This window comes from Sarcophilus harrisii, chromosome 5, assembly GCF_902635505.1.
Source record: "Sarcophilus harrisii chromosome 5, mSarHar1.11, whole genome shotgun sequence".
NCBI lineage: Eukaryota > Metazoa > Chordata > Mammalia > Dasyuromorphia > Dasyuridae > Sarcophilus > Sarcophilus harrisii.
Genome location: NC_045430.1, coordinates 183,769,864 through 183,796,435, shown reverse-complemented (window position 1 = coordinate 183,796,435; position 26,572 = coordinate 183,769,864). Strand labels below are relative to the sequence as shown.

General features: G+C 41.4%; 2 protein-coding genes across 2 annotated transcripts in view; one reads left to right on the top strand and one right to left on the bottom strand.

Moving 5' to 3' along the window:
* LOC100924847 (solute carrier family 23 member 1) overlaps positions 1-1,610 on the top strand; it is a 37,185-nt gene extending 35,575 nt beyond the window's left edge. Inside the window, exon 12 of the mRNA XM_012551052.3 lies at positions 697-1,610. Within this exon, the coding sequence (XP_012406506.2) occupies positions 697-953 (257 nt within the window). The 3' untranslated portion in view covers positions 954-1,610. The remainder of the gene's footprint in view (positions 1-696) is intronic.
* Positions 1,611-1,701: 91 nt separating this feature from the next.
* Positions 1,702-24,848, bottom strand: STRA8 (stimulated by retinoic acid 8). The gene is made up of 8 exons (XM_031939116.1): positions 24,636-24,848; positions 18,573-18,648; positions 18,032-18,116; positions 16,302-16,460; positions 12,329-12,623; positions 7,896-7,945; positions 4,678-4,789; positions 1,702-2,236 (listed from the first exon to the last, which is right to left on the bottom strand). The coding sequence occupies exons 1-8, from the start codon at positions 24,822-24,824 to the stop codon at positions 2,162-2,164; spliced, it is 1,041 nt and encodes a 346-aa protein (XP_031794976.1). The 5' UTR covers positions 24,825-24,848; the 3' UTR covers positions 1,702-2,161.
* Between the last annotated feature and the right edge of the window lie 1,724 nt (positions 24,849-26,572).

The following is a 26,572-nucleotide window of genomic DNA, read 5'->3' as shown; positions in this document are numbered from 1 at the left end:
TGAAGGGAGAAGAGATAGAAATGAAGTGAAAATTCACACGGCATAGGTTCCATAAAATTGTACTGCCTACTTGAGGTGATGGCTGGTTGAGTAAAACAAGTACCCACTTAACCTTCTCAGAACAAACTGAGAACATAGGTACTGAAGGGGTACCAGTTAGGGAGAACATGATCCAACTGAGCCAATTGCTTTTGACTTCCTGGAAAATGTATAGCGGCAACAGGGATAAATTATGTGTCACAGAGCAAGAAAGAAGCTACAAGTAGGAAGAGGAAGAATGCATACAGAAGCACAGAATGGTGAAATATTCAGCTTGCTAGAGAAATGGCAATGAATTCTGATCCCATCTCTATCATTAACTGGGAGGGTAATTTTGGAAAAGTAATTTCTTGTGTTTGAGTCTTGGTTTTTTCCATCTGTGAAGTAAATGAGTCAGGCTAAATTATCTTTAAAGTATCTTCTGGTTCTAAATCATGAGCTGTTGTAAGGGAAGAGAGAGTTCTAGAACTGAAAGAGTCTTCATCTACTTCAACCCCCTTATTTTACAGATTAGGAAACTGAGGCTATCTAGTCCATCTTCATTAGAAGGCTCTCCAACCGGGTCTGTTCTAAAGAATGGAATTCCCTATCAGTATTCCAAATGGTACAGATCCACGTGGCTCGGCTCACTCTTAACTTCTCGTTCTCTCTCATTAGGAAGTCGAGAAGAAAGAGGTTTCACAACATGGAACCAAATACATGAGGACTCAGAGGAGGCCCAGAAAGTCTCAGAGATCTACAGCTTCCCTTTTGGGATTGGCTCCAAGTTCTGTACTGCTTCTTGGCTCTCATACGTCCCCTTTTGGCCCAAGCCAGTGCACGGAGGGGAAGCAATGGAAAGGGACCATCATCTCACAGAGGAGAATGGTCAGATTTCAATGGGATGGAGAGGAAAGATGGAAACAAGAATGTAAAGATACTTTTTCTCCCAGTCAGGAACATCCCAGAAGAGACAATGGTTTGATAGACCTCTCTTTTTTGAATGGATACCTTAAAGAACTAAACTTAAAGTAACTAAAGTTACTAATTCACCTAAGCACAAATCAACTTTTCTCCACATCCTGTTTCCCACCTATAATGTATTTGAAATGTGTACCCTGAAATATACAAAATACTAATTTTATTATTGACATTAACTGTGAAATAGTCTATAAGTGTTTCATTTCCTTCCACTTCCACCCCAGAAGCATAAACTCAGCCTGAATCAAGTGCGGACATCAGCCCATAATTTTTTACCTTCCAGCACTGTTTCTGCTACAACTTCTCCCTCCCTAGAAAATAAAGGAAACTAGAAAGATAACTTATGAGTGAAATCAGCTCTTGGAATCTTCATCAGAGATTCTGATCTCCAAGGTCTTTGATAATTATGAATTCAATGGATATTTGTTAATCACCTACTGTGCCAAGAATTGGTGCTCAATGTTGGGAACACAAAGATGGAAATAATAAAGAACATGCTTTCCAAGGAACCTGCAATCTACTGGAAGGTGGAATTGACTAAAATAAATCACTATGACAAAGAGTGAATTTTATGTAGAAGGAAAGATCTTAGTAAAATACTGTGAAAAATTTGAGAATATATATATATATATATGTGTGTGTGTGTGTATATATGTATATATATATATATATATATTCACACATTTTTACCCACAACATACATATGCATGTATGTATGTCTATATATATGTGAAAGTATAGTTGTTGGACAGCCTGGGCAAGTGACTGGGACACTGAAGAAAGGTTTACAGTGGTAGCAAATTCCATTTCTTAAGGAAGATGACACATATCTTGTTTCAGGATCCTCACATTCCTCGTTACCTATAATACTCCCGCCTCTATTCTTCCTGAACAGATTAGTAAGTTGGCAAGTATGTAAGGTCATGTGTGTGCACCCATCCGGATCTTTTTACCTTGTATAAGAATTTTCCCCCTTTCCATCTAAAAGACACACTTTTCTCACAAACCAAAACACAAGGTTCATATTTAAATACTTTATAAATAGTTGGAACCTAAGGCCATTCCAAATGTGTCCAGAAAAGCCACACCCCAAAGCTTTCAAATGGGGATATGGGTGCGATTGCTTTCAGCAATGCATTCAACCATGGAAACTCTCCAGGTTTTACAAGTCATCATCATCAAAGGTTTCAGTGCATCTCAGCATCACTGTCTCATCATCAAGTGGGATGGTCACTTCCTGCAAAACACCGGGGAAGAAGAAATTAAGAAAATGAACACATTTTCTCCCTGGGTTGTTCAGTCCAGATTATAACCCCTCTTGAATAATACCACCCAACATCCCAGACCAACCCACTATTGTACCTTCCTTTTCCACAAAGCTATCTGAATTTCTATTCCCAAATCTCTTTCTCTTTGATCTTTGGTTACCAATTTCTAAGAAAACAAGAGCTTCAAGAAAGAAGATCACACAATTTCATTCCACCTTCTTGAGAGAACCATTTCTACAGTAGCCCTAAAATGTCTTTTAGGACTTTCTCCGATGGAACACAAAAAGTTCCTAAGCTTTATCCTGCATGGTAAAACCTCAAGCTCACAATGGTCCATTGCAGAGTACTTTTTACAAAGAGTTTGAGTGTGATTGTGTTTGTTAGGTCCATTAGTTCTCCTCCGTTCTCTGACTGGAGCGTATCACTAATCCTAGTCAACCATCTCTCCGAAGGATCTCATGATGATGGAGATCACAAGAGATGTAGATGACTCAAGGGAAATTCCTCTTCACTAGTAAAGAAACATAGAGCACACATCCTATTGATGGTGGAGGCATCTTAAGTGAATAGCCAGAAAGTAAAAAAAACCAAAAAACAACAAAAAAAAAAACCCCAGCATTACTGGTCTTGCCTTTAGTATTGTTGCAAGTCCCTATCAAAGGAGATTCCACTGGAAAAGGAGCTATTTGTGAAACAAGGGGGCTGAAACCTGATAAAAAAGGGATTGATCCAGGTTTCAGGGGGCATTAGCAGAAGCTTGAAAGGAGGGATTTAGGGTACACAAGAGAAGGTCAAGAGGCCTTAATCCATTGAGAGGAGGAAAAATTAAGAGTTAAAAAAAAAAGAACAAAAACCCAACTTATGATGTGTCAATTTTGAAACTTCGAGTAAATATTTGATTTAAATTTTATTCAAAATGCCCTGTATATTCTAAAAGTATTATAGGGCCCTAATAAAACAGTTTCTGAAACTAAGCAGGAGTTTGTGAGCTGAAATTATAGCTCACACCAATGAATACTTAGTAAAAGGTAAATATTTATGTAAATTAAGTTATATTAGCTTATCTGGAGAAAGCTGATGGGAATCAGAAACTAAAAATATCACATAGAAAGCTTCCTCTTCTTGTAGATAAGGGAGAACATGGGAACAATTTGAAACTGTTTGTTCTCTCTTTTTGTCAATTTTGGATAGAGAAAGGGCCAGGAGCCTGAAACTTGTTCAGAAGCTGTGGCTGGGACAAGTAATTTGCTGCTGAGGGAGAAGCAATAAAAGATCCCAAACCACCAAAAATCTTTTTACTCCCAGCTAAGAATTCTGGAAAAGGACATGAAAAAAACTCCAAAATTATGATTCAAGATAAAGGCACCAAATTGTACTTTGGTGGTATTGGATTTTTTAAAAAAATTTGGTAAATAAAACATCTTTAAAATTAATGGCTGCTAATTATTTAGATTAGGTTGTTTGTTTTAGTAAAGAATTTAAATAAGAGTGGGAAATTCATGACTCTTAAATCCCTGAAGACTTGACCAGAGAAGCCCTATTATCTAAATTTCAGACAAAATAAATAGCTTGAGATTAGATTTTTGAACCTCTTGACCAAGGTTCACTGCCACCTAATGACGACATCCCTAAATTTCAAGTTCAACCTTTTTATTAATTTTTTTTAGGACAAGACTCAATTGCACTCCTATCCCACCCACAAAATCTGAGTGACTTTTAAGATGTTAGCAAATTTTACACAAATCTTCACAAAATGTCTTGCCCATCCCCAACTGGGGTGAGGGAGGACAATCACAGTGGTTTATTCTCTTCAAAGTCAGATTATCATAGGTTAGATTATGCTGAGAACATAGAGGTTTGATCTTACTGAGCAACCCTTAAGTAAATAATTTTTCTCTGCTTTTGTCTTTTCTATTAAAATTTAACTTGAGTACTCACCAGAATTTCTCTGAAGATTGCGAAACTGTTCTGTCTTTGTGAGTGATGTAAAAAAAATTTTTTTTAAAAGACTTTCTTGCTTTAAAAAGCATTCTCTCCTGTCTCTCCATTTCCTCTTAATATTTTTCATTTCCATAGGAGATCATATGACATTGTCATCTCCAAATGGAAATAAACCAAAAGGGAATGAAATGAAAAATGAATACCTATTGATCCCTTTTTTTGTGTGACCAGGAAAAAAGTTATTCATCATTCAATATTTATTCAGCTCCTCCTATGTACAAGTTATTTGTCTTTAAAAAATTCCATTAAATAGGAATTTAATTCCTGGATCTTTAGATGAAATGACTAAAGGGCTACCATCTGAACTATCTAAAAATTCAAGCAAATGAAACACACTGAAAAATCCCTATTCCCCATTGAGGGGAGAAGCAAAGGGGCAGAGATCTATCTGCTCTGCTCTCTGTCCTACCTGTGGCAATTGTGTGTTAGTACAGAAAAGGCCTTTTAAGAAATTGATGATCTGCACATAGAGTTGATTGTTTTCCTCTGGATTTTCTGAGCTGCAGCTTGCACACACTGAACTGATAATAGAAATAAAAAGAACATTTAACCCCTAGGTTATTTTTTTTCCTCTTTTCTTTCTTTCTTTTTTTTAAACCTTTCCCTGGGTGCACTTGAATCTTACAGAGCCTGTGGTGCAATTCCCACCCAGAGACTCCAATTGAAGAGCACCACAGTACATAAGTACATCTGTAACCCACTCCCAGAAAAGCTCTATTGTTTCCTCCTTTTTACTCCCCATGATATTAATCACAATTCTGACTATTCCAGAGATAAATTTGAGTTATTCAATACACATCCCGAACGATTAGGACAGAAATAACCACTCTATTTTAGGGCTGTTCTCTTAGGCTTTTGGTGCCCTAGCAACCCTCAAAGGCTCCAAGTGACCTAAGTAGCCAGTCTGCATTGGCAGTATGAGTTTACCCATTAGGAAATACCCACATCCAGGAAATTACAGGCGTAGATTAAAACAAACAAAAATTAAAAAACCCCTAGTGATCCGATTTGTGATTCTTGGCCATAATCTCTAGATAAAATAAAGGGGGGGATAAAATGCTGAGTCCCAGTAACTCCTCCCACCATCCCACAAAACAATATTATAGAACACTGATTTCATCTTCCCATGTTGCTCATTTTACAGAATCAGCATTAAAGAAAGAGTGAGTGGGTTGGGATCCGAAAAACCTGGCTTTGGATCTTGGCCCTTCTACCTGCTAGCCATTAACTTAGGCAGGTCACAAACTTTCTGAACCCAGTGCTTCCTTGCCTGAAAAAAAGGGGAGGGAATAACAGAGTGTGACCTAACTCACAGAGTGTGATGAGTTAGTGTGCATAAAACCTTGTGTAAACTTTTGTGGTTGCTCTATTGTTTTTGGTCGGTCACGGTCAATTCTTGGTGACCCTGGTTAGTTTTCTTAGCAAAGATATTGGAATGGTTTGCCATTTCCTTCTCCAGATCATTTTACCAATGAGGAACTAAGGCAAACAGGATTAAATGATTGCCCAGGGCCACACAGTAAGTGTCTCAGACCAGATTTGAATTCAGAAAGAGAAATCTTCCTGACTCTGGAAAATTCAAGCAAATTTTGTGCCATCAACCGCTCTATGTAAATTTTATATCACTCTAAACCTGCAAAGATTATATAATCCATGTTCATTTATTCTAAAGAGTCTGGGTAGGGTGGGGTGGGAAGGGGAGAAGGGTGGAGACCACTAGATCTTTAAGCCAATGACCCATGTTTGAATCCAGTCTGCCATTATTCATGTGATTCTGGCCTTGTCATTTAAGTTCTGTGGGTCTGAAAAAGGGGTGGGGAAGGTAATTGGACCAAGTGATCTGTATGGTGCCTTCCAAATGAAATCACCACATGCCTTTTAATGGGAACTTTTGGTACAGTGACCCAAGCAGAAGTTCAGCTCTACAATTATCTTCTGTCTCTTTCCTAAGAGGACAGAGGAATGTGTTACTGGAAAAGAAGCTGCTGGCCGTTCTTCAGACTAAAGCAATGGCAGCTTCTTCATCCCCTGAAGCCAAGGGTCTGAGGCAACAGTATCCATCCAGAGATGATCTTTTAGTTTCTTTAGCTTCCTCTTGGGCCTTGAATGACCCTCTCCCTCCTCCACAGAAGGCTAGCAACTTTGAAGCAACAATTTCCTGGGCCATCTACTTGTCCTGGAGGAATAACAATTTATGCCAGATGCCCCCTTTTCCCTATCTCTCTCAGTTAAAAAAAAAAGAGTAAGTTTATTTCTATAAGGAGATAACAATGTTAGTGGTAAATGCAGACTACGCAGCAAGGCTATCCTTGGACTAAGGCAATAAATTGTCTCAAGCAATTTTCTTTCTTTTCTTTTTAAAATCCCCTTTTATTCTTATGAACTTAATAAACATAAAGCAATTTTGACTATCAAAAAACAAGCTCTTGTCTGCCTTGCAAATAGCAGGGAAAGCCTTGTATTATCTTAATAACATCTTAATAAATGGCCTGTCTACCTCTCTCTCTATCCCTCCATCCATCCATCTCTATCATCTCTCTCTTTATCTATCTATCATATCTCTATCTCCCTATCTATCATCTCTATCTATCTATCTATCTATCTATCTATCATATTTCTCTCTCTCTCTCTCTCTCTTTCTTTCTCTCTCTCTGTCTGTCTATCCTGCCATCATCTGTCTTTTTTGCCCAGTGCCTAGCATATATCTCTCATTTATTTATCTGCTTACCACAGTGTCCAGCACATATAGCACATGAAATAAAATTCCTGATGGTCAGTTTGGTTTTGACCCACCCTATGTCTAAGCTGGGGTGTGTGGTGTGTGTGTAGGGGGCAAGATCCACAGTTGCTGTAAAGCAAAGTATAAAGAAGGGAGTGATTTTGCCCCTAGCCTAAAGACCCACTGGCTTAAACGGCCCCAGACATGCCCCGACCTATGCGGCAGGTCCTGGAATCAGCTCAGGTTCTCTGGGACCCTCCCATCCTAGACCACCGACCGCTGGAGAGCAGAAGCAGTGACAAGTACTTTACAATGTGTGCTATCCCATGGCTGGAGGTTTTCTCAGCTTGTTGCTTGCTGTATCGTGTCTGACTCTTTGTGATCCCATGTGTGCTTTTCTTGGCAAAGACACTGGGAGTTGTTTGCCGTCCTTCTCTGGGTCATTTTACAGAGGAGGAAACTGAGGCAAACAGGGTTAAGTGACTTGACCAGAGTCACACAGCTGGTAAGAGTCTGATGCTAAATTTGAACTCGGGTCTTCTCGATTTTAGTCTGGCGCTCTTTCCACTGTATCATGGAGATGCCCTGTTAGTTTGTACACACAGGAAAAAAAGGCTGTTACTGGCTTGTTTTCCTCAGATCCATGAGTGTTTGCCTAAGTAAAAAGGAGGATGCAATAGATAGAGGGATGGATTTTGGAAAGAAGACCTGGATTCAAATCCTGCCTTTGCCAGTTAATAATTCTGTGACTCTGGGCAAGTCACTTAAACTGTCTCAGTTTTCTGTAAAATGGGGATAATAATTGCACCTATGGGATAAGGTTGTTGTAAGGATTAAATGAGGCAACATATGTAACACATTTTTCAAACTTTAAAGCACTGTATAAATGCTAACCATCATTATTTTACCTGGGGCTGGAAACATCTGCGGCCACATCAAATGCATCTTCAAAAAGGATCTGTAAAAGATTCACGTTTTCTTATGTCAGAAGCAATAACCCAATATGCTTGGGATTTCTGTAGCAAAATTCCTTAGTAATAAGATTTTCCTGGCTCGTGGGCCCATGCCCTGAAGACTAATTTCATTCACATGAAGGCTGTCTATAAGGTCAGAGGGCAGAAAGATAGGAGGGGAAACATGATTCCTTTCTTGGAAAGCTAACTAAATTATTCACTGCATTTAGCACCACAATAACCCTGCTGGGCTTTTAGCCCAAGGAGGTCAAAGGCAGAGAGAAAGGATCCACACGGATCCAAAATATTCACAGAAACACTTTTCTGTACTACTAAGAACATGGACACAAGATGCCTGCCCAGTAATTGGGGAATGAATAGATAAACTGCATAATGTTTGAATGGAATGGCATGTTAAAAATTATAGAGCAAGTGTCTTAAACTATGGGTCATGATCCCATATGGGTTAACTGAATGTGGAGGTTGTGAAAAATTTGGCAACAGTAAAAGGAGTCAAATATTCCACTAAGATTTAATTCTTTATGTAAGAATAAACAACTATATCCATCTTATTATTAGTATGCAAATTTGCTTTCCTCTTTAATAAATGGCAAAATTATATATATTCCAAATAATTGTTTTAAAATAAATTTCTTGATGATTTATTATCACTAAGTGATTATTTGCTTTATATGCCTATATACGCAGGATTGCATACAAATTTCTCAGATGAAAAGGGATCATGAGCGGAAAAAGGTTAAGAAGTGCTGATATAGAGTAAGAAACCATGAATATAAAGAGTTCAGAGAAACTTACGAAGCCATGGATAAACAGATACAGAAGGACATATACACAAACAAGAAAAGAATACATAATGGCCACAATCATGTAAAGGCCAATCACACTGAAAAAACTCAAATAATACCCCTCTATGTATGTGTTGACTAATCTTGACTCCAGAGGTCTGATAATGCTTCAGCATAATTCCCTCTTTTGGTGAGGGACTACAGATGCAGAATGGTAAATATACTTTTTGTGGCTGTTCTGTCATTTGAATCATGTCCTACTCTCTGTAAATTCATTTGGCGTTTTCTTAGCAAAGATATTGGAGTGCTTTGCCACTTTTACAATGCATTTTACAGATTAGGAAACTGAGGCAAATAGGACTAAGTGACTTGACCAGAATCACACAGGGTAGTAAGTGTCTGAAGCTGGAGTTGAACTCAGGAAGATAAATCTCCCTAGTGTATCCACTGTGCCACTTAGCTGCCCATATACTTTTAGACATGAGCAATAGTTTTTTGTTTTGTTTTGTTTTATTTTTGCTTAACTACTTCTTTAAGAGAGGATCTATGGGACAAGAATATTGGGGGGAAAACACCAAATTATTTTTTAAAGAAATCAATTTCTTAAAACAAAACAAAACAAAGAAAACAAAGGAACTTATCCCTTTCCTAACTCTATTTGCTATATTCCATCACAGTCTCCTGATTTTGAGATCTCATTGAAAGACTTCTGGCGTGGGCATCTCGAAACCGTCTATCATGCCCGTTCTGCCACTGCTTTCTAGAGCCACTGCACTAGCCAGTTTTCCATGGAATGAGTCCTTTGAACACATACTTCAAACTTCAAACACTGAGGATGGGGGAGATCTGAAACAGGGAGGAGAACTGAGAAGTGAAAGTGAACTCTTCGCAGCTCTCACTTGAAAGGCAGGCAGCTTCTGAGCACAAGGGGACACATAGGGGGCTGGGTTCCATTTTGAGGAAGGGGGAAGATGGACTAGAGGAAGGCTAAATAGTGTAGATAAAATCTGTCAGGCTGGCCAAGTTCCAGCCTAGAACAGTGATGCTGTTCTTAACTAAGAAGCTTGGATACTTAAAATAAGAGAAAGAATACAATTATTCACTGAAAAGAAAATGCAATTATTGGGTACCTAAAAGATTCCTTCCTAATGGGCAGCCATATGGCACAGTGGATGAAGGGCTGGAGTCAAAAATTCTTTGTGAATTCAAACTCGCTGTGTGATCCTAGGCAAGTCACTTAACCCCGGTGCCTCAGTTTCCTCCTCTGAAAAATGAGGAGGTTGGATTAGGTGGCCCCTCCAAGTCTAGGAGCCCATTGGTGAGTGCTGCATCTTGAATAGGCAGGCTGCCCCCCAAGAGCTCTCACTCAGCAGTCCCCAAGTGTCTCAGACACTTTCTAGCTCTATGATCATGAGAACTGCTTTGAGACTTGGCCACCTCTCTAAGATCTACTTAGTAAGTTATTTGCATAGGGGGCAGGAGACAATGTGTTGTGCAAGACAGTGGGTATTAAAATATCATTATGAATGTACCTTAGGCCTGAATGGCCTTTGTTTTCTCTTGCTTGTGGGAAACATTGCAGTGTCTAAGACCCAGCAGTCATCTCCAGGCTGCATGGGATTCCAAGCTAGTGACTTCTCCCCTTTACTAGAAGGTTTGCTCCCAGATTGGTCCAAGTAAACAAGACAGAGAACAGAGCTACACTCGGTGCCCAATGCGGCACGTGGCACTTGGCACCGAGCGGGCAATTATCAAGTGCTATTTTAAAATGAGATAAGGCTGCATGCTCCGTCTCACTAATCCTCACTCTTTGCCTTTGAGGAATGGAGTCTAATTTCCCCTCCTGCAGTCAGCTGCCCCAATCTCCCTGCTAGAGATCTCACCATTCTTTCCTCTTTACCCTTAAACTTTCCCTTTGTGTCTGCCAAGGATGATGATAAATCCATATCCCAACAAGTGGGGTACTTGGGGAGAAGGCGAGAAGAACAAGCCTTACATTCTGGAAGCACGGGTTTTCCCCTTTCTGTGCCATCATTTAAGTGCCACATTCATTCATTTATGCATCTCTTCACCCAACCATCCATTCAATGATCATTTGCCAATCACATACTTAGCATATGTATATACATAGTATATAATTATATTAATAATATATATATATAATTATATGCTTGCACTGTGCCAAGAACTGGAGATTGCTGTTGTGTCCAACTTTTTCTCACACCATTTGGGGTTTTCTTAGCAAAAATACTGGAGGGATTTGCCATTTCCTTCTCCAGCTTATTTTATAAATGAGGAAACTGAGACAAACTTGGTTAAGTGACTTGCCCAGAGTCATAGAGCTAGTTAGTATGTGAGGACAGATTTGAACTCAGGAAATTGAGTCTTCCCGATCCAGGCCTGGTGCTTTATGCACTGTGCCACCTACCCAACTTAAGGACTAGAGATACAAAGCCAAAAATAGTAAGAATTCCTGTCCTCAAGAAAGTATTATTCAACTGAAGGAGGCAGGAAAAGACAGCATGTACATACATAGATAAAGAAAAGCAAACTATAAGCTGCATTAAGACTCTCCCTCCCTCCTTCTCTCTCTCTCTCTCTCTTTCTCTCTCTCTCTCTCTCTCTCTCTCTCTCTCTCTCTCTCTCTCTCGCTCTACCCCTCTCTCCCTCCCTCTCTGTCCCTCCTTCTCTCCTTCCTTCCCTCCCTCCCTCCCTCCCTCCCTTTCTCCCCCCTCTCTCTCCCTTCCTCCCTCCCTCCTTTCTTCTCTCTCCCCGTCTCTCTCTTGTGTCTGTGTCTCTCTTTCTGTCTCTGTTTCTCTCTATCTCTGTCCCTCTCTCTCTCTGTCTCTGTCTCTTTCCCCTTCTCTCTCTCTCTCTCTCTCTCTCTCTCTTTCTCTCTCTGTATATACATATATATGTGCATACACACACACACACACACACACACATATATATACACACACATATATATATTACTATCTGTATGATACCAGGCAAGCCACTTAACCCTATTTATCCCAGTTTCCTCATCTATAAAATAAGCTGGTAAAGGAAATGGCAAACCACTTCTGTATTTCTGAGAAGAAAACCCCAAATAGAATCATGAAGAGTTGGACGTGACTGAAAAAAAAGTGAACTGGTAGTTATAGAAGCATCATGTTATAGGGAATGGAAGAATGCCCTTAGAACCATGAAAAATTGGCTTTAAGTTTTGACATCCTCTGGCTCTGTTCTCTGTCTTGTTTACTTGGACTAACCTGCAAAAGACCCTGCCCAAGTCTTTTAACCTCTAAGTGACCTAAGTGGCTACAGTCTAAGAGTATAAATGTTGCTATTCTTCAGTGATCAAGGGAATCACCTGGAATGCCCCATACAAATAAAATTAGAGAACTAGTAAAAAAAATCTCTTTGTGACTGATCAGTCAACATTGTGGTACTTGCAAAGATACCAGCTATGGCCCCAGTGACAGACTTGACACAGTGACAGCACCCCACACCAGTTTCTGGCCTCTTTCTCTACGTACACCAAAGGGTACCTCTTCTGGACATGTCCTTGCCCCCCCTCCCCGAAGTCCCCCTCACCTCCTCTGGAGTGGAGACCAGGGATCCACTGGCCTCTTGGCTGTCAACGCCACTGCCCTTCATGCTGCCCTCCATGCTGCCCTCAGCGGCAGGCTCTGTGCAGGAAGCCTCGGCACTTACGAAGCCACTTTGTCTCTGAGCGCAGGCCTGCAGGATGCTCTCTCTCTTCTCTTCCGGAAGTTCTTGCCACAGGTGGGAGATGGCTGTAGAGACGATGGGAAGGGTCACCTGCTCAGGCAAGACAATCCCACTCTGGATCAGAAGGTCCACGGTCTGCTTGTAGAAATAGAGGTATCTAGAAGAGAAGGCCAGCAATAGGAGAAGGGTGGTCAGGAAGGAGCCCCTGTCCAAGGTCCTGCTTTCCCTTTCCCATACCCAGGGTCATCCCAGTGTGACTTTCACAGAATCTTAGAATGGGAAGGGACTTAAACCAAGCGGGGATAGGACGGTCAGAATCCAGAGTCTGTGGCCAAACAGGAATCTCTTCTAAATTATCCTCTAACAAATGGTCAAACGCTCCAAAAAACCCCAAATGCCTCCCAATAGAGAGATGATATTAGACTTAAAATTATCGATTGAGACACTCATTCCTGGATGTAGTCAATGAGGAAAACAAATTTCCTTCACTATGCATATTTGTTATAAGAGATTGATTGATTTTTATTGTTCATCATGGAGGTGGATGAGAGAAAGTTAATACTTGTTATTAAAAAATGATTTTTAACAACACTCCTCCTTATGTACTCCTTAGTCACGGCAGGACACTGCATATGGGAAGTGGTGGCAAGATTAATTCTTCCTTTTAGACAGCTGGGAAGAATGAAACACAGAATAATGAAATGACTCCACTCTAACAATGGATCATTAACTGAATCATGAATAATGTTCTAAACAGGCAAGTGCCTTTTGATATTAGATCTCACTTTGCCTAGATCTTAGATTTTCTCATGATAGATTGTGGGGAGGAAAGTGAGGAAGAATGGTTCCCTTTAGATCATACCGTTTTGATACTCTATGTGTTCATGGGATCTTTGAATGTTTCTGCTCTAGTCTCCAAGGCTAAAGCAGGTTGTCCCTGGGACATTCAACTGACAAGCACAGCCCTGGCCTGGCTGAGAATCAGCAGGGTGAGACATGTACAGTTTTGGGACTATTTCCTGGCTGTTAAACAAGAAACAACCTGACTTGCCAATAGGGAAGGAATGTTGTAAAGTGCTACAAGGGCCTTTGATTAGTTTTCATAATTATAAACTCCACGAGGGCAGGAACTTTATCCTATATCAGTATCCTCTGACCCCCATCTGTAATGCTCCAGAGAATAGTCATATTGATTTCAGCTACATAGAGTGAAGAAAAGATTTTTAACAACCCAAACTGTCTAATAAGGCAGGGGCTATCTCAGGAATTCATAAATTCCTCACCACTAGAGCTCGGCCAGGTGGGGTTGTCTTGTCTGTTCAGGGAGGATTCCTACAATGCTTGGGGTTAGGATTAAATGACCTCTAAGTTCCTTTATGATTCTGAGGTTCTATCGTATCATAAACCTATACCCCTAATGGTCCTTTGCCAATACTAAAATTCTGTGTTTCTATGGAAGCTACAACTGCAGGGAGCTGAAGAGACAGAAATGAATCTTTATTTGCAGGGGACCTTGGAAAGGGAAGTGTCGAGATTGTGGGAAATCTGGACACTGAGCTTGGATCTGCAGAGACTTTGCTGTGTGCTTTCGTGATATATTAAATAATGTATTGGACTTGGAGTCCAAATGTATGCGTTCTACACACTTGGTAATCATAGGATTCTGGATGAGTCATTTCATTCTTAGCTACAGTTTTCTCATCTGTAAAATTGGGATAATAACAGCACCTAACTAATAGAATCGTTGTGAAGTTGAAATGAGATATGTATAAAATGTTCCATAAAATATAAAGTGCTATATCAATGTTAGTTAATATTATACTTATTATAATATAATTATAAATTCAATAAAATGGAACTAGGGAATGAGAGGTGAAGAGTTTCTTTAAGTCTTTTATATTATGTCAGAGAGATAAGTATAAGACTTATGTACTTCATATGCAAGATAGGACTCATGTAATAGTCTTAAGAGATGCCCATCATCAGCCAAGTCCTGAGTAGAGAGATTTATTGGGGAACAGATTGCTAAGGCAATTAAGTGGTATAATAAGGTAATTAGGAGGCAGGTGGGTGGAACAGTAAATACAACATGGGCCTGAAGTTAGGAAGTTCTAAGTTTTAATCTAATCTCACTTACTAGTCACGTGATTTTTGAGCAAAATCACCCTCTGCCTCAGTTCCCTCATTTGTAAAATGAAGATAGCATCTATCTCCAAGGGTTGTTGTGAGAATCAAATGAGATGATATTTGCCAAGTGCTTAGCCCAGTGCCTGCCATACAGCAGACTGTCTGGAAATGATAGTTATTTAGTATAATGGATAGATGTAGAATTTAGAGTGACTATCTGAGGTTCTGAACTATGTAAATATTGAAGCTGTTATTAGTCTGGGATGAAAGGACCTCTTCATCACATAACAGACGCTGCCCTCCCCATGAGCACCTCCAACAAGGAGATCTATTTCCAAGTAAATGTGGACGGCCTGGGACGGCCCAGAGATTTCCTTTCTGAGGATTGAAAATGCCCAAACCCTGTATGAGAGTATCGTGTTGGTGCCCTCTGCTGGCCAAGTCCTCCCCTGATGCTTTCTTTGCACATCGTAGTTAACTTCTGCCTGGGAGAGGAGGGGGTGACTCGGGGGCTGCCTCTCTAAGTCACCAAGCAGGTCATATATCATACATCATAATTTTAGAGCTGAAAGGGGAAGCTGTGGAGTCTGAGCCCCTCATCTTTTTTCTTTTTCTTCTCCTTTTAAATTAAATTTATTATTATTATTATAAATTTATTATTTATTATTATAAATTTATTTGAACAACCTCCAAATAGAATGGGCAATTGTATAAACACAGAAGAGTAGAGAAAGATTATTTGCACATGAAACTGCAAGTTTCTATTATATTCGATTTGCTTTGCTATTTAAAGGATAAGATACAATCTATGTATGGACCCCATTAGCCCTTTTCAGAATAATGTTTAAAAGGATATTAGATAAAATACATAGGTTTACAAAGGAAGCCAATTTATATTAAAACACAGTGATATATGTATATGTGTATATGCACACAGACACACTTACATAGGTATGTATAGATATAAATATAAACTTAGATAGAGGTTCTAGGTTAAAAGCTTCTGTGTTTAGGAGTAGTTGTGAAAAGTATGGAAAAGAATCTGGCAGCCGCACTATAAGCCACTTCACCAACCAAAGAGTTAATCCAGATCAATGGATCTGGATTTTTTTGCTCCATGGACCCTAGGAGTGTTACATCCTGCACTCAGATTCTCTGGCTGATTCCCAGACTGTGTCACCCTTTCCTTCTTCCTCCAATGGAGCACATTCAAGCTGAAGGCCCATGCTCAGAACCTTTGTCCTTCCCTTTCTGTATCTCCCCCTCCCTCCCTTCCTCCCTCCCTCCTCCTCCTCCTCCTCCTCCCCTCCTCCCCTCCTCCTCCTCTTCTTCTTCTTCTTCTTCTTCTTCTTCTTCTTCTCTCTCTCTCTCTCTCTCTCTCTCTCTCTCTCTCTCTCTTTCTCTCTCTCCTCTGTCTCCTTCTCTCTCCCTGTCTGTCTCCTCCCTCTCTCTCTCTCTCTCTCTCTCTCTCTCTCTCTCTCTCTCCCTACCTCCCTCCTTCTCTCCCTCCCTCCCTCCTTCTCTCTCTCTCTCTCTCTCTCTCTCTCTCTCCCCTTCTTCTCGCTTTGTCTCTCCTGCCTATCTATTTCTATCTCTTTATCTCTGTCTGTCTCTTTCTATCTCTTTTTTTCTGTTCCTTTGTCTCTTATACACACACAGAACCCATTACCAAACACCACCAACCCTTGCCAAGCTGTCACTTGCATACCGTTCAAATTCCACCAAGTCAGGAGATGAGGTAACAGGGGATGAGTGAGAGAGTTCACCCCTTCTCTCCTCTTCTTCCTCCTCCACAACTTCTCGGTCAAACTCTTGAATCAGATACCAGATGGCTGAACCATTTCCACCCATGGTTTCTGATGTCATGCTGAGGAAAGAAACAGAGACACATGTTGGATGGACAACATCTCTGGCATATATTTCTCCCTCTCCTCCCTCCTCCTCTACCTCTCTCTTCTTTCTTCCCTCTCTTCTTCCTCCTTCTCTCCCTCCTTCCCTCTTTTCCCTCCCTTCCTTCTTCCCTCTCTTCTTCTTCCTTCTTTCTCTCTCCTTCCCTTCCTCCTTCCCTCCCTCCTTCTCTCCCTTTTTCCCTCCCTCCATTCCTCCTTCCCTTCCTTTTCCTCCTCACCCCCCAGTCCAGGCCTTTGGACTAATTTAATTGTATCACTGCCCTGGACTACATTAATGACTTCATAAACAGTCTTCCCTCCTGTATTTTCTCCTCACCTGATACCATCAGACTCACCTTCCTCCTGTGCACACCTGCTCATTTCACTTTTTTGATGAAAAGCACTCTCCTGCCAACTGTATAAAACTCAGATTCCATGGCCGGGCTACCGCTCTGCATTTCCAGCTCGGTCTTATATCATCACCCCCTCCTTTCCCCTGCCCATATACTCTATGCTCAAGTTAGACTTTCCTACATAGGTCTCATACTTACTTTTGTGTTCTTTTCTCTCTTCTTTACATCTCCATCTAATGAATTCCTATCCAACCTTTAAAGCCACTTCCTCCAAGAAGTCTTTCCTGGTTCCCTAAGTTGTTATTCGGTTTTTTCAATCATGTCTGCCTCTTCATGGCCCCATTTGGGGTTTTCTTGGCAAAGATATTAGAGCAGCTTGCCATTTCCTTCATTTATTTTACAGATGAAGAACTGAGGTAAACAGAGTTAAGTGGCTTGCCCAAGGTCACCCAGCTAGTAAGTGTCTGAGGCTGGATTTGAACTTAGGAAGATGAGTCTTCCTGACTCCAGGCTAGCTGCCCCTGAGTTAATAATGATCTTTCCCCCTATTCCCTGGACCTCACACAACACTTTGTTTGCATCCCACTTATTTTATATTAATCACAATTTTATATTAATGCACTATTTTGTATTAATCCATTGACACACACACTTGAGTGTCCACAATAGTGCTAGGTGCAGGGGATTCAAAGACAAAAGTGAAAAATTCCTGTCCTCAAAGAATTAATATTTCACTGAGGATACCACATGTCCATAAGTATTTGCAAGATAAATGGAAGGTAATTTCTGAGATAAATGGAAGGCACTAGCTGCTGGGGGCAGTCTTCTGCATAAAAACTGTTCTCTGAACTGAGTCTTGAAGGAAGCCAGGAATTCTGAGAGGCAGAAGTAAGAGAATGTATTCCAGGTATGAGGGAGAGCCAATGTGAAGGCCTGGAGATGGAGAATAGGGTGTCCTGTATGGAGAAGAGTAAGGAGGCCCTTTTGGCTGGGTCATGGTGTCCAAGAAGGGGGATAATGCGAGCTGAGATTCTTCAGGTATGACAGCATCCCCCTGTGCTAGACTAAAAGTTCCTTGAGGCAGAGATCTAAAGTGAGCATCTCTTCCAGAATCTGGCACGGTGCTCAGCACGTGGTTGGTGCTTCAGAAAAGTTTGCCGAATGTCCTACAACGTTGGGTGTCTGCAGGAACTCACCTGTGATTGTTGGAATACATCCTAGCATACTCTTCCTTGACTTCCTCTAAAGTGGATGCATTTCCATCTTCCAGGTTGAAGGATTCTGTGGGAAAAAAGAAAGGAAGAAATTGGAAAGAGATATTGTTGTTCAGATGGGAAGCCTGACTTTCCATGGCTCCACCCTAAGAAGGTGAGGGGCACCAAGGTAGAGAGAGAGAGGAAGGCTTGCAAACCAGTCATGAGAATGCAAAGAATTAAGAAGACGAACACGTGGGATTGTAGAGCAAGGACGCTTAGAGCATCATCCTCCACCTATTCAAAGGTCTTCCACCTCCTCCTCCTCCCACTGCCTGACAAGGGCCTCCAGAGTGATCATCTGGCCCTTCAGCCACATCCCTCTGTACTGCCCCAGATGGCTGCCCAAGACCCCAGGTCAGGTTGCTCACCTTTGTGTCTCATTTAGTGGAACTCTAACCCATCTATCCAGATCTAGATTGAGAAGCAGGGCCAGGTTTGGTCCTGGAGGAAGAGAAGGTTCCTTCTTCTGGTACCCACTTACCTTTCATCTTCAGCAAATTATCCAATGTTTGTTCCAGTTCCTGAATGTGATTCTTCGCCTTACGCAAAACCTGCCACTGAACACAAAGGCAAACCTGAAGCTACTCCCTGACCACTCCGAGCAGATGTCTCTGTAGACTCTTCTTTTCCACTTGCTCCAGTCAGTCAGTCACCATCTTTGAGCCATTTTGGTGCAAGGGATGGGAATGGGCAAGATTACCAAGCTCACATTCAACTGTAAGACATTAAGACTTGAATGGAGTTCATGTAAATGGCTTTTATGTGAAATATCAAACTACTCGGGTAAGCTGAGATCAGCAAAATGCTACTTGAGTGTTTTTTTAATGTTTTGTTAAAATGCTGAGCTGAGATCAGCAAATTAAATGTTGATGCTTACATAGTGGCTACAACTCTGTCCCTATAGATTTTTTTTTTTACCAATTTCAAACCTGTCTGTTGATTACAATGAGATTTAGAGCTAGAAGAGATTTTAGGGCTAATCTAGTCCAGTAGTTTTTAAGCTGGAGTCCATGGTTTTGTTTTCCTTAATAATCTAATAACTGTATTGTAATCTGTTATTTCATACACTTAAAAACATTATTCTAAGAAGAGGAGTCCCCAAGGCTTCACTGGATTTCCAAAGGGATCCATGGCAGAAAAAAAAAGATTAGGAGCCCCCATATAGTACAATTGAGGTCCAAAAAGGTGAAGGGAACCCAGGGGCATAAGTGCTGAGCAGTACCAGGTCAACACTTAGATCTGGGGCCCCTGATGACAATTTCATTGCTCTTTTCTTACAGTACTTTGCACAGACTACCATGTAGACATTTCTTAGCTTGGTAAAGATGGAGCTATGAAAAATAAACAACTTTATGGTACACTCACTGCAGCCCGTACTTAGTTTGTTTAGTTTGAATCATGGTTTAGGTAATATCTTTAACAATGGTCTGAAGCAATCTGTAGGCAGAGATCATGACTTGCACTCTTACTGTGGAATACAGTTATCCCTTCCACATCATGACTTTCCCTGTTATGATTTTGACATATCATGGATCAGCTAAAGAAATTAAATAGAAATTTCCTAGGAGTTGTTGATGCAAAGGTCAGCTGAAGACATAGAGCCTATGACCAAATATTTAACCCAAATTTTACAATAAGGTACTGTCAATACCCTATAAAACAAAAAGAAAAAATTCGGACTTCTCTGGTACAAAGGAAGGACCGAAAAGGTATTTTCCAGATTGCTGGGGAGCTGTGTCCCAACCTCTGTGATGCAAGAAGGGATACTGTATTTAGTACAGTGGTACAGGCAGTATCCTTCTCTGATTGGTTGCCTGGCTAAGCAATTCTATTCACTACTTGTAGTTAGAAGATTTCTTATAACAGGAGACTACTTGCTTACATATCAATATTCAGGATGCCTACATTCAATGTATAGAAACAGAAGTAGCAGAACTAGAATTAGCTCACCTACTACAATGTGCCGTCAGTTAACATTACAATGTTTAGTTTGAGAGTAGGGATTCTAATCAGATTTATCTTTGTATCCCTTTCTATCATGCCCAAAGCTAGTATTTTATAACTGTTTATTAAATTTGATTATCATTGCAATTCATCTAATAACTCATTAAAATAGCCACCATCACCACAGGCACAATTTCCAATTGCATTGTCAGCTTTAACCTTGAATTGGTGAACCCAGAAATTTCCCTTCCCACCAGTGTAGGTTTTTTTTTTCCTCCCCAAAGTGTGAGGAATTAGAAAAGGGAAGACACATCAGAATTCTTATTCCAAAGCAAGGCAACAAAAATGGTTTCTTTATTGCCTTCCACCCTCACCTATTGCATTTGGTAGGAATTAAGTTTGCAATTTTAGGTGAACTCACATACTAAACACATGTACCACAGGAAGATGCTCAGATCAATGCAAGAACCAAGAGGCTGAACCAACCCAAAAGAAAAAGGAGAAGGATTCATACACAATCCACTTTGGTATCAACACTCCACTCAGAACAAAGGTGCACTTAATCCTACAAGGTCTATGATCCGTTGGAAATCACACCAGATTTGGAGTCAGAGGATATACCATGACCTTGGACCAGCTACTGAACTGATCCAAGCCTCAGTTTCTTTATCTGCAAAAATTTATGGATTTCAATTAAATGATCTCTTTTTATTATAGCTTTTTATATACAAAACATATGCATGGGTAATTTCTCAACATTGACTCTGCAAAAACTTGTTTCAACTTTTCCCCTCCTTCCCTCCACCCCCTCCCCTAGATGGCAGGTAGTCCCATTAAGTGATCTCTTTACTCCTATATATGATCTATAATCCTATATGCACTAAAAGGACCCAGTATCTCAAAACCATAAGAAAAAAAACAAATATAAAAAATAGGATTCTTTCTCACAAACTCCTCTACTACTTATAATGATTATCATCCTTTAAAAGTTGTAAATAAGATCACATAAAATCCTCTTCTTTATTCTACTTCCATATGGAAAGGTACATTGTATTTGGTATTTGCTAAATTCAATTTTTTTAAATTGAAAAATAGGTAAGTTCAGAATTAATTTTATATTTTTCAAATCACTTTACAGAAATTCCTTTCCTGATCCTCATAACAATCCTATGAAGTAAGTTATATTGTTATCCTCATTTTATAGATTGAAGAAGAGTGAGGTTCAGGGAGGTTAAGTTAATTTCCATGAGTCACCCAACCCCTCCCCTATCTTTGGTAAAACCCATGAGACACGGCATGAGTCATGGGTCACGAAGAAGAATCCTTCAGGACTCACTCAAATGAGTGAATAACAACAATTCTGTTCTAACTTCCCATTATGGAAGTGACCCTGAGTTCTGAAAAGCTTCAAGGGCAGACCCTACAACAGGGTACATATCTTTTGTCTGAGCTCCAGTCTCTTTGGGTCCAAAGACCAGAAACCAGGTACTTTGGGATTGTCATCTGTACCAAATCAAGTCAACAGGCACTTGGTAACAGCCCACTTACATGCAAGGGAAAGGGCAGATGGATGGAGTGGAGAGAGGTTTGCCTTTAAGTTTGAGCTGGGCTGTATCTGTTCCTTAATCACAATGTCCAAAGCCACTTTCTAGAAATCCCAGTAAGACTACAGTTCTCAACAGGGATGAAATTCTGGCCGCAAAAGAAACTAAATAAAATAAACATACTGTGACACTGAGTTTCTTAGTGTACAAAGACAAAAAGGAAAGCAGTCCCTGATCTTTGGGAGCTTACATTCTGTTTGAAAGAAATAATCACAGGGTTAATTTGTGCTTTGTAGTCCATTCTGGAAATGGATTGATTAGATCCCAGCTTCTTAAACTGAAAGGCCAGTTCACCAGTGTGAACTGAATATAGGGGTCATGAAGTTATGACTTGTTATCAGTAAATGTTTGATTTGTTTACTTAGTTTATGTACCCGGGGTTACATAAAAATTTCTTGAGCAAAAAAGGATGGTGAGTGGGAAAAGTTTAAGAAGCCATTTTCCCTAATAAGCTCATGCACTTCACAAGAACAAGGATTTCAGATTCTTTTGTATCCTCTCTGCAACTAACACATGGCTCCAACAATAGGGAGCAATGAAGAGAGATAATTGATTCCTTGACTATCTTGGCAGGATTGTTGGTTGTTGTTGGTGTGTGTGTGTGTGTGTGTGTGTGTGTGTGTGTGTGTGAGAGAGAGAGAGAGAGAGAGAGAGAGAGAGAGAGAGAGAGAGAGAGAGACTGACTAGTGCTATAGGATAGTCATACAGAGTATCTAAAGGCCAGGAAGATTTTTTTATTTTAAATATATATGCATAGTTTTCAACATTTACCCTTGCAAAAGCTTATGTTCCAAAATTTTTTCCCCTCCTCCTCTAGACACAAGTAATCCAATATAGATTAAACATGTGCAATTCTTCTAAACATATTTCCACAATTATCATGTTACACAAGAAAGATCCGATCAAAAAGGGAAAAAATGAAAAAAAATTAAAAAGCAAATAACAAAAAAGTGAAAATGCTATGTTGTGATCCCACTCAGTCCCCATAGTCCTTTCTCTGGGAGCGGATGGCTCTCTCCATTACCAGTCCATTGGAAATGACCTGAATAATGAGTCCCTTTGTTCATAAGCTAAAATATTAATAGCAATTTAAAAATTTGTAGTAATAGTTAGCTTTTATAGGGGCAGCAAGGTAACAAAGTGGACAGAGTACCAGGCCAGAAGTCAGGAGGACTCATCTTCCTGAGTTCAAATATCTGGTCTCAGACACTTATGAGCTGTGGGACTCTAGCAAAGTCATATATTTGCCTCAGTTTCCTTTTGTGTTAAATGAGCTGAAGAAGGAAATGGAAAACCACTTTAGTATCTCTGCAAAGAAAATCCCAAAAGAGGTCAGGAAGAGGAGAAGGTGATAGAAAGTGACTGAATGACAACAAAAAGCATTTATAGAGTGCTTTAAGGTTTAAAGAGTACTTTATGGGTATCATCTCCTCACAACTGGATGAATGATAACAAAAAGCATTATAGAATGCTTTAAAGTTTTAAGAGTACTTTATAGGTATCATACATAGATAAGACATTATCTGTCATAATAAAATTATTATTAGCATTATTATTAGCAAAACGCATTTATAGAGTGCTTAGGTTTGCAGAGTGCTTTATGGTATCATCTCCCCATAATCCTGTGAGGTAGGTACCATTTTAAAGGTGAGAAAACTGAGGTTGAGAAATGTCATGTGACTTGTCAAATGCCACACAGCTAAGTAAGTGTTTGCAAAGTCTGCTGAGATGACTATGAACAAAAAGTTCCCATTGGTAGAGGTGGAATTAAACATCTGCTCCAATGCAATGGTCTTGGGCTCAGAAAGGACCTCTGAGGTCACTGAGTGGAACCGAACTCAGCCCCAAATCCGAGGGGCCACACAGACCCCTGAGGAAGCCCTTAATGATGGCAGTGGTGGGAGTTGCCAAGCCCTTCCCATCCTCCCCTTCTTCTCTGGCTTTAGTTCACTCGGCCCTGGTGGGTGACTCCTGAGCCTCCGTCTGCCTCTCTTTAGCATCATCTCAGTACTTATGCGCCGCCCCTGGGGCTGAGGAGTCTCATCCCCTTCCCCCTGCCGTGTGTCCCACAGCTCTGAGTTGGAGACAGTGGGCGCAGGGAAGGGAGACAGCCACTTCTGGCTTCCCGGAGGCCGTCAGGAGTCAGGCAGGGGCCATGAACCTCCAGATTCCCCTAGGAGAGGAGGCGGAGCCATCCCCCTGCTCCAGACCAGGAGCCCCCAGCTGGCACAGCCCCAGAATGAAGGCCCCATAGGGGTACACAGACAGGCCCAGCTGGCCGGGCCCAGCCGGAAGATCCCCAGCAGTCAGTCTTTGTCAGTTCTCCCACGGGGGGGTGGGGAGTGGGACTGTCAGAAGCAAGGGAAGCCTGGGTGCCCCTGGCCAAGCCCAGATGCCCACCTCTCTGTGCCAATCTGGCGGGTTCCCGTTCTGCTTCCCTACCAACCCTCCATCCCCGTGGCATTTTCAGGAGAGCAACAGACATGCTCATAGATTTAGATCTGGAGGAGACCTTAGAGGCCGCTTAAAGCTTCTTGGTGACTCAGGGGATAGTGCCAGGCCTGGAGTCAGGAAGACTCATCTTCCTGAGTTCAAATCCTGAGCTCCAGACTCAGCCACATGGGCGAGTCACTTCTCCCTGTTTGCCTCAGTTTCCTCATCTGTAAAATGGGCTGAAAAAGGAAATGGCAAACTAGTCCAGTATCTCTGCCAAGAAAACCTCAATAGGATCCCAGAGAGTCGGACACAATTGGAAAATGACTGACTGGCAACAAAGCTGAGGAGACTGAAGCCCCAATTAGCAGCTAGGTCACACAGGTGGCAAGTATCAGAGGTGTGATTTGAACCCAAGCCCTCAGACATAAAATCCAGTGCTCCTTGTGTTATATTGGGCTTCCTTCCTCATCCTTAAGAAGTCTGGGACTTCTGAGCTCTACCCATTCAAGGAGATTGTTATTCCCCCTCCCCTCAAGCCGCTCACCCCTGCCTCCCCATACCTTTGATGCTGTACTATCAGACTGAGAAAAAACCGTTTTCCTAAGCCTGTTGAAGAGTCTGGTCAGCGTGGCCCGGTGCCGGGCCTGAGACAAGCGTCTGCGCAGCACTCGGGGCTCCAACTCCTGCAGCTGGGCTAGGAGCCTGGGAGTCACTCGCACATAGGAGCTGTAGTCTCCAGGGGTCTCCATTAATGCAATGGAACCGTAAGTCTTTAGTCCTAAATCAATAAATGTACGGGGTGGGGGGCAGACAGACAGACAGACACAGAGACAGAGAGAGAGAGAGAAAGAGAGAGAGAGAGAGAGAGAGAATTAAAGAGAGAATGAGAGAGAAAGAGGGAGGGAGGGAAAGAGGAAGAGAGAGAAAGAGAAAGAGAATGAGAGAGAAAGTGAAAGAATGAGAGAAAGAAAATGAGAGGATGAAAGAGAATGAGAGAGAGTGAAAGAGAGAATGAGATAATGAAAGAGAGGGAAAGAGAGAACGAGAGAAAGAGAAAGAGGGAGGGAGAGACAGAGAGAGAAAGGGCAAGAGACAGATAGACAGACAGACAGACAGACAGACTCTGGGTGGAAGCAAAAGAGGAAGAATGGAAGCAAGACCCCCCTCACTCACACTCGTTCACATCAGACCCTGACAAAAATACAGGCATACTCTCATGTGACGCCCCAAACTCTGGGCTGACAGAGGTTCCCATTGAGTCACAGAACAAGAACCCACAGCACCAGGTGGAGTCTGGTTCTTTAAATTCATAATATAGTTGATGTGGTCAAGAGGGTAGCCTTCCAACCAAAGCCTATTCTTCGATCCTAACTGCTAAAGTTCATCCCAAACTCCTCAGCCTGGCATGGCAAGCCCTCCACGATCTGGCCAGAACCTCTTTTCCTATTTCCGAACCCCCTTCCTATTTCCCCTCACACTGCGCCCCTACTCTTGCTCATCTCTGATTTCAGCCTGGGCTCCATTCGTTCCTTCTGTTGCCTTGTAGGATTCAGGCTGCATTTCAGAAACCAGCTCCTAGGAGCAGTCTTTTCTAATTCCCTGGGTGTACCCCTTCTAAGCTTGTGCCAGTCTGGGGACACAGATCGCCTTTGTCTGTATCTCCAGCAAGGTGCTTTGCATGTAGTAGGTACTTAAGAAATGCCGGATTCAACCACATTAATCTCTACCAATTTTCAAACAGTTGGAACTCCTAAAGTATGGCCCCTATCAGAGATCAGAGATTTAGAGCTGGAAGAAGTGATCATAGAGGGTATCAATACCTTTTTCTTTTTAAACAGATGAGGATGAAAAAGTTCCTGGCCCAGAATCACACAATCACCAAGTGTCTTGAGACTCCATCACACCACATTGCCCTGACATTATCTCGCTACAAAATGCGAAAGTCCCATAGCAACTGCACTAAAAATGTTGGCTTTCCTTTATCTTGTACTTTAAACAGACATTTATGGTTTTATCTTACTAGCAGCAGTTATTGAGAATAATCCTTTCTTCTATTTTACTGCACCATAGCTTGTGATTTTGGGGCTTTTGGGGGGAGGGAGTCCCTTCTCTACAGCAGGCAATGCTGGTAATTTCACTTTCCCTCCAGCGAAAGATCGGTGTTTCCCACTGTAGCCATAGCAGACCTGTGCACACTACCTACACTTATTTGTACAAGTTCCTGACAATCCATTCGCAGAGGTCCTCAAACTTTTAAAATAGGGGCCCAGTTCACTGCCCCTCAGACTGTGGGAGGGCCGGACTATAGTAAAAACAAAACCATTGTTTGGTGGGCTTTTAAATAAACAAACTTCATAGCCCTGGGTGAGGAGGGTAATCGTCCTCAGCTGCCGCATCTGGCCCTCGGGCTGTAGTTTGAGGACCCCTGCAAGGGATTCAGGCTGTTCTGAGATCACGGAGAGTTGTCCAGAATGTTCCTTTCTCGAGGGGAAAAATC